Genomic DNA, 15,910 nt, shown 5'->3' with positions numbered 1-15,910 from the left:
GCATGCTAAAGGAATGAGTTAAACATAAAAGTCCAAGGGCTCATTTAATATTTGACAAAAATTGAACAAAAATATTAGAGCTAAAAATGACTTTAAACAAAAAAAAAGAATTTTCATTTAAAATATAGACGGTAAAAAATCTGGTAAAATTTTAACCTTAACTAATATTTAAGTGGCCTAGCTAATTTAAGTGGTACCGTATTCCTACGTTTATGACCTATAAACTTTAAGTTAAAGGTTTAAACTTTACAAAACAAAGATGCTCACGTTTCTATGGTAGGCGGTCATGTGCCACATACATTTTGATCCGAGGGAGTGTTCTATTTTGTTGACGTCTTAAATATTTTTCATTCTATGCAAAGTTAAAAAGACAAAACTAATTTATTAAAAATCTATCGATTCCAAATAGTACTTTTAAAATTTCTTTAGAAATAGTCGACTTCTTCTCATCGTAAGCAAAATTTAAGCTTTAAATATTCAATGCACAATTAGGGCTCAATTTATTTTCTAATTATATAATATGATAATTTTTATTTTATAAAATAAGGTAATTTATATGATATATAAAATAAATATATCATATTATAATATAAATATTTAAAAATAATATATTATTTATGTTTAAAAATTTAAAAATTTATAATTAATAACTATTAAATCAAAAGTATATTTTGAATACAAATTAAAAAACAATATATGAATTGATGTAAATAAACTTGAATTAGTTAATTACAGGATTAAAAAAGTTCAACAAAATTTAAAACTTATCTCTCGGATAAACTCATATAGGAAAGGATAAACTCAAATAGGAAGAACAATATGAGCTTGGCAGAATTCTGCTCGAAGATATTTATTAAAATCGTATTAAATTAGAGTTTAATTTATTATTTTAAATAATATAAATTTTGATTAACAATCTATAATCTATACAACATAATATTTAATATATATAAAAATACGAATTTTGAAATTTTATTGAACTAAAGAAAATATCTTTTATTTTTTATCACATTATTAAATTTATATTTAAAAATAATTATAATATTTAATTTAAAATAGTTAAAAATTTGAAATAAAATAGAATTTATGATAATTATATATTTAAAAATAATTATAATTTAAATTATAATTATTAATTTTAAAAGTTGTTATAATTTTTAATAGATTTATTATTTGAATAAAAATTTAAGCACAAAATAAATGGAAAAAAATTGTAACACTTATAATGATAATTTTCAATTATTAGTTAAATTATGTTGATAAATTGTGCTAATTTTATTTACGTAAAATAGATTTATCACTTGAATAGAATTCTAAATATATTAATTATCACTTAATTTATATTAAAATTAATTATAATAATATCCTATTATTTTAAGTAATATTAATTTGCATTGATTACATAAAGTGAATTATATTATATGTTGAATATGTTAAAATATTTTAATTATTATTTAAATTATTTATTATAGTATTTCAATTGACAAGTTGATATATTTTAATTATTCAATAATCAAAATAAGAGATCACTTTATATTAATTACTATAATTAAAAATATAATATTTAAAATTAATAAAATATTAAATACATAAAATTACGGGGGTTAGATATAAATTTAGATCAATTAACTCGAATTAAATTCATAAAATCTCTGTCGGCCCGGCCCGTATTCCCTTGGACTATACATTATCTACCACTCATTATACCCGGGTGTTTTAGTAGAATTTCTCATCATTTTACCGCCAATCTTTTAATGCGATAAGCTAAGTTCTGTTCATCAAGTAATGCTGAAATCAACTCTTACTCCGATATTCTCGACTTTTCCGGCCAAACCCAGGTATCGGAAACTATTGTGTCGTGCAATTTCCGGTAATTTTAATCCCATTCAAACTGTTCGACAAAATGCCGCACCCAACATCTTCACAACCCCTCAACTCCCACCAACTTCAGTTTACATTCACCTCCCTTTCTGTCGAAAACGCTGCCACTACTGCGACTTCCCAGTCGTCGCTCTCGGTTCTAACTCACCGACCCAAACCAACGACAACGAAGACGATCCCCGTATATTGAACTACATCCAATTACTATGCCGAGAAATCAATGCTTCCAGAGTGAGTTTCGAGTCTCACTCGCCACTCGAAACCGTCTTCTTCGGCGGAGGAACACCGTCTCTCGTGCCACCGAGGCTGGTTTCATCGATTCTTGATTTGTTGAAAGGGAAATTTGGGGTGACTTCGGATGCCGAGATATCAATGGAAATGGATCCTGGAACATTTGATGTTAAGAAAATGGAGGAGTTTATGGAGTTGGGTGTGAATCGAGTTTCGTTGGGAGTTCAAGCGTTTCAAGAACAGTTGTTGAAGGCTTGTGGGAGAGCTCATGGAGTTGACGAGGTGAATGAGGCCATTGAGATAATGAAATCGTGTGGGGTTGAGAATTGGAGTTTGGATCTAATCTCTTCTCTGCCTAATCAAACTCCACAAATGTGGGAGGAAAGCTTAAAGTTGACCATCGAAGCTCAGCCAAATCACGTCTCCGTTTATGATTTGCAAGTTGAACAAGGCACCAAATTTGGAACATTGTAAGTATTACTATGTTTATTTGGAAAATCTGTAGCTTTTAATAATGTTACTCGGATATTCATTCAAACTCTTTTTCATGTATTTAGATTTTTTTAGGATATATCTATTATTTTCAGAATCTGACCAGACTGGTCGGGTACCGGTCAAAAACGAGTTGATTCACGCGATTGAAAAATGTGTTAAATATGTATACTTTAAGAAAAATAAAGAGTTGGGAACGGTGTTTAGCTTTACTCTGGAATGAAAAGTGAATATTTGAATCCTTTGTAGGTACACACCAGGGGAGTTTCCTTTACCTACGGATGTGCAGTCTGCCGATTTTTATAGAACAGCGTCAAGAATGCTTTCAGGTGCCGGATATAACCATTACGAAATCAGCAGTTATTGCCAAGACGGATTCGAATGCAAGCACAATTTTACATACTGGAAAAACAAACCATTTTATGGTTTTGGCCTAGGGTCTGCTAGTTACGTACGTGGAATGAGGTTTTCAAGACCGAAGAAAATGGGAGGGTACATCAATTTTGTACGGAGTTTGGAGAATGACAAGGTCGATTACACTGGGAACACTAATATAAATGTTGGAGACTTGGCATCAGATATTGTGATGCTTTCCCTTAGAACTGCGGCTGGACTCAATTTGAAGTCCTTCCTATGCGCATTTGGGTACTCGGTTGTAGCTTCTCTTTGTGAAGCTTATAAGCCTTTCATTGAAAGTGGACATGTGCTTTGCTTGAATGAGCAAAGAAGAGTTGTAAATGCAGATGAATTTAATGCCTCACTGAATGAAGATGGTATCGGACGAGGATTAGCTTATATTCGGCTCAGTGATCCGGACGGCTTCCTATTATCAAACGAATTGATATCTATTGCATTTGGGGTCATTGCTCCCTAGAACTTTCGAGTTTCAAATGTTAAACCTTTTTTTATGGTGCATGTTGCATTCGGGGTTATGATGTACAATTATGAACGGTGGACCATGCAGGGAACACGGATATAGATGCCAACGGGGCTCGATTTGAAGGCTTCTTGATATGCATTTTGGGAACTTGGTTATAGCTTCTCTTGGTGAGGCTTATAAGCCTTTCGTTGAAAGTTGTTTTGCTTGAAACTGCATACAATATGAAGACGATATCGGGCGAGGATCAGCTTATATTCGGCTCACGATCAAGGTGGTTTTCTCTTATCGAGAAAATTGATATCGATTGCATTCGGGCGTTCAAATCTGAAGCTTTTTATTTTATTTTATTGATATGCTTTGTGATTGGGGCAATTGCTGCTTAAAAGTGCATAAAACGATTGCAAATATGAAGCTTTCTGATAGTTTCCAGCCAAGCCTAAGTATGGCTTGTGGCATGGCAAGGGAGACCATAAGAAATGTTGGGAGAGCAAGTTTTACGCACATGCAATTATTCTTCATTCGTATGTTTGAAAATCGAACCTTAACATCATACAAGTTTTTAGTAGAGATTGACATAGTTGTTTGTAAGGTTGTACGACTTAAATATCTGTTTAAAGGAAGTATTGAATTGGTTGACTTGACAATTGGTACTGATAGACTGAATCAAGCAAAATATTGATTGAACTAGATTTTTACTATTTTTTAATTTTTAAGAATTCTTAATTAATTAGGATTGCGGTTTCCTCTCTTAAAAAATTCTTATTAATTTTTATAAGTTGAATCCATTATTAATCAATTCAAAGGACTCTCATATTAATAAAATATTTCGGATTGAAAAAATTATCCAACTTTTAATTGAATAGATGAATCTTATAAAGAATTGAACTATATAAAAATCTAGAAGAAAGATAAGGTTGAAGTGAATATATTCAAACTAAAATTAATTGGATAAGGTAATGTTCAAATTTAAAAATGTAAAATCAAAATTAACAAATTTGGTTTTGAAGTTAAATTTACTAAACAAACAAAATTAACAAACATTCCTCTTTTATTCTCTCAGTTCGTTTCCCTCTCTTATCTCCAATTTTTCTCATCGTTTTAACATCTTCTAGTCATATGTATGTATCTGTAATCAATGGAATCGAACCGAGGTTAATGATAATGTTGATTGGATTGACCAGGAAAAGCGAAGAGCATTGCCTAAATTTGGAGAGTGGGATGTAAACAATCCAGCTGCAGCTGAAGGATTTACAGTGATATTCAACAAAGCTAGAGATGAGAAGAAAGCCAAAGGCTCTGCTCCCAATATTATGCCCTCTGCTTCCTCTAAAAAGAATCAACCTCCCCCATCTCCTCCCACTCCAAAGGTAATATATATATATGTATAATGTTATGGTGTGTTACTCACTGCTGAATACAAATATGTTTTTGATTTTAGTATATTTAATTTTTCCAAAGTTTCTTATATCTCGAGGTGCATAGAATTAGATATGTTTATAAATGCTATTAACATATTTTATATTTGCTTAATTCTAGCCTCACACAAGTTTATCAGTCGGAGATCTATCTATATATTTAATAAATTGACCTAGAGTTAAAAGTTCTAAATGTGGAATCCAAAACTTTTAAACGACCTTACCCTTTTGTAAACTCATGCCTAATAATTTTTCTTGGATAGCTTTAATAATATCCATATGTTCATGTAAGAAAATATGATGTTGAAAACAAATGCTTAATGATAAATAAAGAGTTGGAGTAAGATATTATAATGGACTAATACATATAAAGACATCTGAATTTGGCAATTTATGTTTACTTGGTACTTGACTTTTTTTTTTATTTAATTACCACCTAAACTTAAAAATTGTAAGTCAAATTGATGCATTTTTTAAAGTTAAAATACATTGAAGTGGTGCAAATGATAAATAGCATGGTGATTTGTGATAGTTTAACATTTTAAATTTATATAAAAAATTTATTTTTTATTACGTGTCAAAATGTGAAGTTATCACGTGTCAAATTTCAAGTTTAGACACCAATTAGATAAAAAATAAACAAATTCACATACTTCCATTTTAGTATAATATACCTCCTTTATATATTCTTTAATTGTTACTGTTATTTCAACCTTTATTTTATTTTTCAGAGTAAATTGGAGTTTAAGGATTTATGGGGCTGATGGCAATTTGACAATAAAAATCTACCTGGATTTCTAGTGGAATTGGTCCTCAGTTATTATGGTTTTTTTTTCCTACCTAATAAAGTTGTTTACATGTGTTGTCTAAGTTGAAGTTATCCCAGTTCAATCAAAACCCATTCTGGAATGAATATTATTATTGCTTTTGTTATTAACCTTTGTATGATTTTCTATCAGAATCATTTATGAGAGAATTAAATATGCAACACGTATATTTCTTGTAAATATCAATTCCAGCTGAGTTCATCATTCCTATGTTTCTCTCTGTGTATATATTAGCACATATATATATTATTATTTTATTCAAATCCATTTTACTTCGTTTTAATGTTCATTTTTGGGTTGTAATTACCTTTTTTTATTCATGTCTATTTTACGGCTCATGTTTAAAATTCGTGACTATTCCTCCCAATAATGTCATATCCTATGTTCAAATTTACATTCTCTTCTTAAGAATGTAATGTGTCTTATCCTAATTTGACTTTAATGTTCAAATTGACACTAGGAACCTTTTTTCACAATTTGATACTTGAATTTGACTTTAATATTCAATTTAGTACCCGGGTCAAAAAACATCATGTGATCTAATGAATATAAAAACATAAGTACTTTAGACACAATAAAAAAAAGAAAAAAAAAAGGAAAAACCTTCTTTACTTAACTAGGACAAAAGAGAAAAAAAAAATACTACATTGAAAAACTCATGTACCAAAATTAACATTAAAGTTAAACTCGGATATTGAGAAAAAAGAACCCTATTAAAACCAAACTTACTTAAGTACCAAATAGTATATTAACCCTATTACTTTTGTCTATCTTGTTTTCCCTTGTTTGTAGGAAACTTAGTAAAATCATATCTAAAATCCAAGCAGCTGAACAACCTAGGTTGTGTTTAGCAGTGAAGTGGGTAAGGCTGGAATGTGGTTCAAGATCCAAGCAACTGGTCTGATTTGCAAGTGAATGAATGGACACGATAAAACCCCATGAACAAAACATAATTAACAGTTTTCTAAATGGCAACAATGGGGGCCTAACCTTCTCTTCACCTAACCTACCTTGCTGATCAAGCAACGGGTTCATCAGAAATGTTAGTTTTACAGTTTTCGTGATTCATGTTTTATCTCTTTACCTTTCTTCAATGAATGACCAGTCTTCCTTTTGTGACGACTGAAATCCGACACAAAACGAAATGTTTGACCACAGCCTTCCTCAGCACACACGTAAGGACGAGCACCTGTGTGGACCCTGATGTGTTCCGTTCGAGCCCATGCCCACTTGAATGTCATCTTGCAGCCCTTCCATGGACATTTAAGAGGTCGGTCATCCATATGAACTCGTCGATGCTGAACTAGATATTTGTGTGAGAAGAACTTCTTTCCGCACCCTTTTACCGGACAAATGTTCTTTTTGTGGAGGACGAGCTCTTGTTTCAAGCCAAAACTCATGGTGCAACCTTCCATGTCACATTGATATTCTGCTCCCTCATCTCTTACTTTCGCATTTGAAGCACTCTTTGCTTTGTTCTTCAGAGCTTGCTTCTTCACTTTAGGTTTTGTTTCCGGCTCTTTTGAAGGCTTTCGAGCTCTTTTCCTAAGGCGCGTGCTGGGTCCACCTTCTATCTCATCTTCATCATATGAATTGTCCTGTCTAGCACTTTGCTCAATTTTGGTATTCCGATTCCGACGAGTGTCTTGTTTGCTTTGCTGAGAGATTACTTGTTTTGTTGTCCGACGTTTCCCTTGTTTCACATTCTTAGGGGCTTTTTGTTTTGTTTGTCGTGGTGTTGGGGCTTTCTTTTTTCTGCTTCTAAAACTACTATTCGGTTGACCATAGTTCTCGTCCGATGAATCATATGAAACTACATCCTCACTTTCAATAGATTTCCCTTGCCGGCTTCTCGGAGTCTTCCTAAACTGCTGTGGAGAAGTATCATCTGAATCATCAGAGACTGCACCTTCCTTCTCAAGAATTTTAGCATGCTTACTTCTCAAAATCCTCCTAAGTTGCTGAAGAGAACTATCATCTGGAGAATCCGATGAACCTGCATCTTCCCTCTCGATAAACTGGGTTAGCTGACTTCTAGGAATCCTCCTATGCTGTCTATGAGAATTACCCTTCAATGAATCGAAAGAAACTATGTCTTCTTGATCAGAAAATTTGGATACTTTTCTTTGAGCAATCCTCCTATGTTGCTGTTGAGGATTATCCTCGAGTGAATCATCAGAAAATTCATCCTCTCTTTCCATGCACTTCATTTGCTTGCCACTAGGAATCCTCCTATGCTGAGTTTGAGAATCATCATTATCTGATGCATCATCCGACATTGCTTCTTCTCTCTCGAAAAACTTTGCTCGCTTGCCTTTAGGCATTCTTCGGTACTGCTTAAGGGAATTGTCTGCTCGCGAGTCATCTGAGACAGCAAGCCTCCTTTCAAACAACTTGATATGTCTGCCTCTTGGAATTCGCTTATGAAACTGATGGGAAATTTCCTCTTGTTCATCAGCCGATACAGAACCTTCTCTCTTCATGAATTTGGCCAGGCAGCTTCTAGGAATCCTCCGATACTGCTTGGCAGAAGTTTTGTCAAGTGAATCACCAGAAACCACATCATTTTCTACAATATATTTCCCTTGTTTGCCTCCGAGATTTTTCCGGAACTGTTGATCATCAGAATCCTCCTCCACATCCTCGGATTCAGAAGCTTCCCTTTCGATAAATTTGGCCCCTTTTCTTCGAGAGAGATCTCTATGATGCAGAAGAGAATCATCATCTAATGAATCATACGAAATTTCCTTCTCTTTCTCGATTAGTTTAGGTTTTTTGCCCCTAAAAAATCTCTGTTGCTGCCTAAGAGAATTACCATCCAATGAATCATCCGAAACTACACTCTCTGGCTCGATGCATTTCGCTTTCTTGCTTGGTGTAGTCCCCGCCCTTGTTTTGCTCTTTCTAGTAAACCTTTTAGCCACCTTGGATGTTTCTGCTTTCCGAATATTTTCTGGTTTACTCTCAAGATTTTCATCCGAAGTTGCCCAAGCATGGTAGCTTTTTTCTTGTTCTTGCTCCCCGGGATCCCTTTGTGTCAAAAATGGATGAACCTGATTTGACATCCAAACTTTACCACACCATTTTCCCGCCACTACTTTTTTCTGCTTCCGAGACCTCCGCCCATAAGAATTCAACTTTGTCAGTGAGCTAGTAGGAGAATTACGGCCAAATGCACTGTATATAACGGAATTATATGGCATCTGTTTACTGTACAACATAGAATGGCTGAGATTGGAACTATAAAATAAGTTGATTCCCAGCTTTACTGCCCAGTCACCGTTTCCAGGTATGGCATCCTCACTATCAAGAGCTGACCGGATCCTCACCTCATCATCCTTAGTAGCATCCCCAAATAAGATGTTGTTCCAAAGATAATCGATTCCCAACTCTTCAGCCACCAACTTAGCTTCCGCTTCGATCTTGGGATATTCTGCATCGTTTTACAGATATTCGTTAATGTATATGTATAATAAGAGGCAACTGGAAACATTTCCCCGGGACAAAATTCATTTGTGTATAATGTATGCCGAAATCTACCTGGATGACAAAGGAGAAATATATGAACTCCACCTATTTGACGAAGTTGTTGTTCTACTTCTATAGCATGCTCGAGACAGAAGACATGCATCCGAGAAGAACCTTCATCGGAGTTTGGAGCAAACGGACTATCTGCATTTTCCATTCGTGTAAAGGCCTTACTAAACCTCATTTTCTCTGCACCGTGAGATTCTATGGTTGGATCACTACATTTATCCCCCAAACCATTTGACACCAACTCTTGGTTGATTGTTGGAGGGCTTCTTTTAGATCCAGGTTCAGGATCACAATCGAAAACATGGACCGGAGCTTCCTCCTTGAAATCATTATGTTGAAGTTTCCTTCCCGGTATAGTGTTTGTTGAATTCGTCTCATCACCAGAGGCAGTAGCTTTTGGTTCAACATTATCATCTTCGGAATCAGATGAATTTCCGTATGTTGAAGCTAATAGACCAAGAGCAGAAGTATTTCTCCTTTCTTTAGTATCTTCCGGAACTTCTTTACTTTGATTTTTCATCTGAAACTTGTCCTCAACAGATTGAACAGGTACATCGTATAAAGCATTTGGGGCAGTTTTATTCATCCCCCCTGTATCAAGGAAAAACAAAAACCCGGGATGTTAAAAAAAAGTAAATGAATTTTAAGGAAAATTGTAGAGTAGAAAGGCTACCATCCATCCATCCATATATATATCCTACACTCACACCTGAGTTTGAATAACCTAGTTATCAAGCCAATTATGTTAGCAACCAATGGTCTTGCCAGCCCTAACAAAAGCTTATTCAAATTATCATATCTCTATTGTTCTTTGGAAATGAGAATCCTAGGAACCGAACAACTTCGAGCCAAATTCCAATTATTCTGCTTACAATCATTCCTAGGACCCCCGCTTCTGTTTTAGTTGTTAACCCTATACAAACACTACATGCATCATAAAGACAAAGCTATAACCCCACAAGCACAAGGAATGGCATTAAATCACATAAACAAGATTAGCTAATAAACAAAAAATTCCATATATAACCTACTTGTGGAAGGATTTTGCTCTGAAGTGATTCCATCCCCATGAGTAGCGGTGAACCTGTCACATGTTACTCCAGAACCAAAGGTCCAATCATTAAAAAAGCTACAATCTGCTGACATGAGGTATCTAGCTGCTTGTTCGGTCGGTTGAAGTACAGCAATACAAGCAAAGCATAATATTCCGCACGTGACACATGTAAACAGTCTCTGATCCGACAATGTATCACCTTGAACAGAACTTTCTCTTTCAATGTTCGCGTTTAAGGTCTGTGATGGCACCTTACACAAATAATCAGCTCCAGTAAAAGAAGAATCTCGATCAACTTCATATGTAGAAACAGTTTTTCCTTTCACCGAATAGAAACCTTTTATTCCCTTGATTTCTTCATTCTTGCATTGCATTATCTCATCAAAAGCTAAGACTTGTGACGGTTTCATTGCTTCCTTGTAGCGGCATAAACCGAGTGACATCTTCGGGTTTATTCTTAATCGGGATGCCACACGTGATTCAGAACAAAGAGAAATATTGGTAGAACTTTTGGGGAGTAGTACCACCGAAGATCCTTTTCCAAGAATATGAAGTAGGTCATTGTTCTGTATGAGATCCTGCACAAATAATTCTTTAACTAAGGTTTCCCCTTCACATTTTTTCTTATCCTTGAGGCGAGAACTCTTTGGTTTAGCACCAATGTTCGTAGGTACCCTGCAAGGAGAAACCTAACAAAAATGAGGAAAAGATACACAATATAAGTTATTGCACTTCGATTAATTAGTTCAGCATCATACAAACAACTTTTGGTATAAATATCGCACATGCCGATAAAATTTCAAAGATTTTTGTCCTTTAAATTGTATGAAGTCCGATTATAATGACGAATAAAAGTATGGGAAGAACATTACTTAAAATACCCGTGTTTGACACCTATGTTTGAGACATATTTGGATATGAATATAGGGATATGACCCTCCAAATACATGGGAAAACTTAGTAAAAATTGAACATACCAGTGTCGGACACATATCCGACACTCATACCTAGGGATGGCAAAAAACCCTGAAACCGACAGGTTCCAAACCGATTTGACCAGAGAGGGTCAGGTGGGTTGATTTTAAAAAATTTGCCAGGAAGGGTTTAGAATAAATCCACCCCGCCCTGGGATATTTATGAATTTACCCCTCTATACATATTTAATATTGATTAAGTGAAAAATCCCTAAAATATATTACTACTAGTCTTTATACTACTCTCTCACTCCAGTTTATTTCTCCCTCTCTTTCTCTCTTTTTAATTTATTTCCCAAGTCCCCCTGTTTGTAAGGAACAAAGACCTTTGTTCCTTCTTTTTTTTTTTGCTGTGCTGTAATTGTAACGTGTGTGTATACATATTAGCACATGACAGTTTCAATAGTAAATCATAAAGCAAATCTAATGGGAAATGGTGCCAAAACCTTTCATTTAAAAAAAAAAATTATTAATCACAATTTCAGGAAAAAAAAAATTCAAAATGTTTGAACTCGGGTCTGATCCGATTGGAGTCGGGTACACTATTAATTTTTGGGTTCGGGTTCTGAGCGGGTTAAATTTTTTTAAAGTTGATGTCGGGGCATGGTGGTAGAGCATCGGTTGGGGTCAGGGCAGGAAAAAAACCACCCCGTTGCCATCACTACTCATACTGAACTTCGAATAAGCAATGAGCAAATATAAATTTTTTTCTAAGCATTTACCTGCCATATTTGCAGCAGTGCAGAAAGTACTCAATTAAATGTCATATGTATTCAAGTGCATATTCAAAGTACTCGAGAATGCATCAAGAAATTAAGAAACTGAGGTATCCGAATGAATCATACTGTATTATGGTGAGTCGTACCTTGAACATAAATCGAGTGCAAGATCATAAAGTAACTGGAAATGGGAGACCATTGGAGGGTAATTAATTGAAGCTCTTCGAATAGCAGCATCTCGGGCTACTCTCAACCATTCTGGAGTTGCAATATTAGCTGCTTCTCCAAGGTTAAATCCTAATGACAATAACATATAGATGAAATAAGCTCCCTCCTTTGATAGTATCTAATAAAGATTTGATGGTCTCACCGTGACTGAAACCCGAATGATAGGCTCTAGGGAAAGTGACAACAAATTCCCCAGCATTTTGCACTAACCTGATTTGAGAATAATGATAATGTAAGAACAAGTCTAATAACCATCCCTCAACAGGGCAATTAAATCGCGTTATAAGACTCTAAGATGATAAATTCATTATAAAAGTAATAAATGGAAAATTTTCTACAAGGCATAGCAGAGTAAACTAAAATCACCTGCAGCACGGAATTCCAGCATGAACAAATACTTCTGGAGACATCACTGTGGTCTTTTCACCAAGTGTAGAAAAGGTAACTAATATAGATTAAAAAGGTACAATATAAGGATCATCACTTAAATATAAAAGATTGAGTTGCTTTTCTAGTTAAAAAAAATAACATTGAGGCATAGAAACTTCCTGGAATAGATTTAAACCAATCCAAAATGGTAAAAAAAAAACCATTGGTACACTAGAAAGTAAAATATTTTAATCAAATGCTACACTTATGCTATCCAATACAGCTTCATGTTATTCTTCCTTTAGCCTTCACTCAAACCAGTCAATCTCACCAATGCTATCCAATACGGCTTCTACTTATGCAAAGCTAATGTATGCTTACTAATTATAATGCTAACATCCCTTAAAAACTCGATTAACACCATTGGAGAAAACTTAAATTGGGGCACTTTGTTTTTTTTTTTTCCCTTTTTTTGGGAATAATTACAGCTAGTTTATTCTTCCTTTGACCTTTGCTCAAACCAGTCAATCTCACCAAGCTATCCAATAGAGACAAATGCTTATGCAAAGTCAACGCAAGTAAATGACATGGACTTCATTAGCTAACTAAGAAACAGAGGAGACAAAAATTAATAGTTCACTAGACTCACCTTAGATGAAACTCAAGGCATAAAGCTCAACTCAAGCTCAAGAAAATTTCACTTTTAAAGCTCGATTTGAGACAACAAATCGAAGCACTCAAGCTCGATTCTCATACTTCACTTCAAGCTTGACTATTTGTGCTTAGGCTTTCAAGGTACTGGGTCAAGCATTATGCTAATTGAGTCAACTACTAATAGCTTGAGCTACTCGAGCTCGAGCTCAACTCGACAATGACCAACCTAGATTCCATTTTTTCAACCAGAACCCAAATAGCTTATTGACACAGATTTCTCATTTACATTACTACTTACGCTAAGTCAACAAAAGTACTTCAAATTTCCTCCAGTAGCTTACTAAGAAACAGAGGAGACAAAATTAATAGTACACTAAACTCACCAAGAGGATTGAACTCTCCAGCATAGCCATCAACCCGGACGACCTCTTCGAAAGCTACGGCAGCATCCCGGGGAACACCGTACCATGTTTTCCCAGCACCCATATGCAAATAATTCAAGCTATGCAAATCATGATCCTCTACGTGCCAAGCGAACCAACTGAACAACATTGCAATGTACACCATAGGGGAAGTAACACCCGGAATCTCCTCTTTCATGAACCTTAACAACGACCCTTTCGCCCTCGAAACCGCTCTCATATTCCACGGCGTTTCCGCCACCGTAACTCCTTCCCCTGTTTCCCGCCCTCCACCGCTACTCTTCTTTGAGCTCAAAGCAGCAAAAGCTGAACCAGGCATGTCGTTAGCATACTCAATGTCAAAAGGTTGGTCAACCGTCGCTTTCCAGAAAAGGGTTTCGATTTCCAAAGCTGAAAGGGAACCCTTTTTGCTGTATTTCTTCAAGTAATTCCTCTCGAAATTCTTCGCTTTCGCTTCGAATTCTTGGAAAGTATAGTATTCCCCACTCTGCCACACCGATTTCAAAACGGGCCGTTGCTTCCGAGGGCAAAACCCGATCTGTTGTTGGCGGGTAGTGAATGTAGGCGCGGGTTTCGAATCGGAGCTAGCATTAACAACAGCACGTTCCAAAAGGGACCGATTGAGGTTCCCAATTGCAGCTTTTTTAGAAGCAGGTGGCACCGGAGGTATGATCTTACAGATTCCATACTGGGAAGCCTCCTTTTCGATCTTGAAAATATAAGCAATTGGATCTTGAAACTCTACCAAAGTAGGCCTATACTCTGGAGCAAAGGGCAAAGACTTCAGCCATGGAAACACTTCCTGGCTTGGCTCTGGTGAAAGGCTTGAAGCAGCCATGAAAATGAAGTGTAAATTTTCTGGGTAAGAATGGGGATAATCATTGAGATTTCATTTTTATAAACAAAAAAATAAAAGAAAATAAAAGAAAGGTTAAAGTTTTCAGATTCTTCTAAGCTTCCATTTTCTATTTTCTTTATGTTTTTCCTCTGTTTTTCTTTTGTTGATATAATTTACAGAGCAAGTGGAAGATATGGTGGGCAGGGCAGGGGCAGAGCAGGGCAGGTAAACCATGAAAATGACACTATATTTCTTCTAATTTACGTTATTGCCATTGTAATCTCGTCGATGAATTTATCGTATAAGGATTTAGAAAAATAATAAATGTGTTTGTGTTAAAATTGTCATAGAGTCCATGTATTTGAAGTCAAGTTACATATTATTTTATTTACTTAAAAAAATAAATAACTTAGTTTTTACATATATTTTTTGTTTTTTATTCATTTTTAATGTTAAAAATTAACGTGATTGTGAAATAACTAAATAATTATACTCGGTAGGTAATGTGTATTTCATGTTGATATATAAGAATCAGTAAAAATTAATAAAATTGTTAATAGAATAATCAACTTACTCTTTGATATAACGTTTAAGAACTAATTCTTAATAGCAAGACTAATTGCATTTTTGCCTCCTTTATTCAATAAAAAATGAATTAATTAATCTTTATACATTAGATCAAAAATAAATTGATCTTTACGTTAAAAATTACATCCACTTTTTCAGTTGAAATTTGATTCAGTCGTCAGCATGAGATACATATGATATATCATGTATCATTATTTGATTATTTCATTAATTATACTAATTTTTATTATAAGATAAACCTGAATTATGAGTTATCTTGTCCAATTTAGATGGATATAAACTGTGTATAATTCGAATCTTGAATATATTTATTAATAGCATTATTATATAATTATTATTACACCATAATGACGATTTGTTTTGTTTTGTACTGTTCGTAACTGAAAGTGAAAAGAAGCCAAGGCAATGACTATTTCTGCCATAAAAACCTGCAAATTTTCATCACCAATGCCGGATGTCTTGTTTTGGCTGCACACAGACAAGCGTAAAATAATGTTAATTTGCAAGAATTCTTCTTCTTCTTCTTTTTTTCCTTATGAAATGTTTATACGTATGAAATAAAAAAGGATCTGCATTTGTCACGACATTTTTGTTTCTTAATATAAAAAAAATAATTAGAATTATTTTTTTAAATGCAGTTAATGAAGATGATTTGATGATCGATATAGTAGATCGAAACCCATTAAGAAGTAAAAGAATATATCTTAGATCAAAATCAATCAATTAATGTTATAGATCAAAGACAAAACTGTTTTACTTTTGATTTGTAATTTTGTAACTTTTAAAAATGTTTTATAAAAA

At 34.4% G+C, this 15,910-nt stretch overlaps 3 protein-coding genes across 3 annotated transcripts; 2 read left to right on the top strand and 1 right to left on the bottom strand.

Moving 5' to 3' along the window:
* Nucleotides 1-1,675: 1,675 nt before the first annotated feature.
* Nucleotides 1,676-4,120, top strand: LOC121202906 (heme chaperone HemW). The gene is made up of 2 exons (XM_041077391.1): nt 1,676-2,582; nt 2,854-4,120. Exons 1-2 carry the CDS (start codon nt 1,786-1,788, stop codon nt 3,476-3,478), a joined length of 1,422 nt encoding a protein of 473 aa, XP_040933325.1. The 5' UTR covers nt 1,676-1,785; the 3' UTR covers nt 3,479-4,120.
* On the top strand, nt 3,891-5,906 carry LOC121206066 (protein NOI4). The gene is made up of 3 exons (XM_041076253.1): nt 3,891-3,971; nt 4,597-4,851; nt 5,631-5,906. Exons 1-3 carry the CDS (start codon nt 3,891-3,893, stop codon nt 5,661-5,663), a joined length of 369 nt encoding a protein of 122 aa, XP_040932187.1. The 3' UTR covers nt 5,664-5,906.
* A 696-nt stretch (nt 5,907-6,602) lies between these two features.
* LOC121206453 (lysine-specific demethylase REF6) lies at nt 6,603-14,852 on the bottom strand. Its single transcript, XM_041077390.1, has 7 exons — nt 13,645-14,852; nt 12,605-12,683; nt 12,381-12,448; nt 12,157-12,307; nt 10,295-10,992; nt 9,267-9,854; nt 6,603-9,159 (listed from the first exon to the last, which is right to left on the bottom strand). Exons 1-7 carry the CDS (start codon nt 14,519-14,521, stop codon nt 6,776-6,778), a joined length of 4,845 nt encoding a protein of 1,614 aa, XP_040933324.1. The 5' UTR covers nt 14,522-14,852; the 3' UTR covers nt 6,603-6,775.
* Nucleotides 14,853-15,910: the final 1,058 nt, after the last annotated feature.

This window comes from Gossypium hirsutum, chromosome A09, assembly GCF_007990345.1.
Source record: "Gossypium hirsutum isolate 1008001.06 chromosome A09, Gossypium_hirsutum_v2.1, whole genome shotgun sequence".
In the NCBI taxonomy this organism is placed as follows: Eukaryota; Viridiplantae; Streptophyta; class Magnoliopsida; order Malvales; family Malvaceae; genus Gossypium; species Gossypium hirsutum.
Note: the sequence above shows the minus strand (reverse complement) of the source record. Positions and strands in the feature narration are given on the sequence as shown.

Bases quoted from the DNA above. Each gene is read 5' to 3' on its own strand.
- LOC121206066 (XM_041076253.1), top strand. From the start codon at position 3,891: ATGAAGCTTTCTGATAGTTTCCAGCCAAGCCTAAGTATGGCTTGTGGC. The intron at 3,972-4,596 runs GCAAGTTTTACG...AACATCTTCTAG, and splicing joins CCATAAGAAATGTTGGGAGA to TCATATGTATGTATCTGTAA. The intron at 4,852-5,630 runs GTAATATATATA...TTTATTTTTCAG, and splicing joins CATCTCCTCCCACTCCAAAG to AGTAAATTGGAGTTTAAGGA.
- LOC121202906 (XM_041077391.1), top strand. From the start codon at position 1,786: ATGCTGAAATCAACTCTTACTCCGATATTCTCGACTTTTCCGGCCAAA. The intron at 2,583-2,853 runs GTAAGTATTACT...AATCCTTTGTAG, and splicing joins GGCACCAAATTTGGAACATT to GTACACACCAGGGGAGTTTC.
- LOC121206453 (XM_041077390.1), bottom strand. From the start codon at position 14,521: ATGGCTGCTTCAAGCCTTTCACCAGAGCCAAGCCAGGAAGTGTTTCCA. The intron at 12,684-13,644 runs GTGAGTTTAGTG...AATCTATATTAG, and splicing joins TGGAGAGTTCAATCCTCTTG to TTACCTTTTCTACACTTGGT. The intron at 12,308-12,380 runs GTGAGACCATCA...TATTGTCATTAG, and splicing joins TCATTCGGGTTTCAGTCACG to GATTTAACCTTGGAGAAGCA.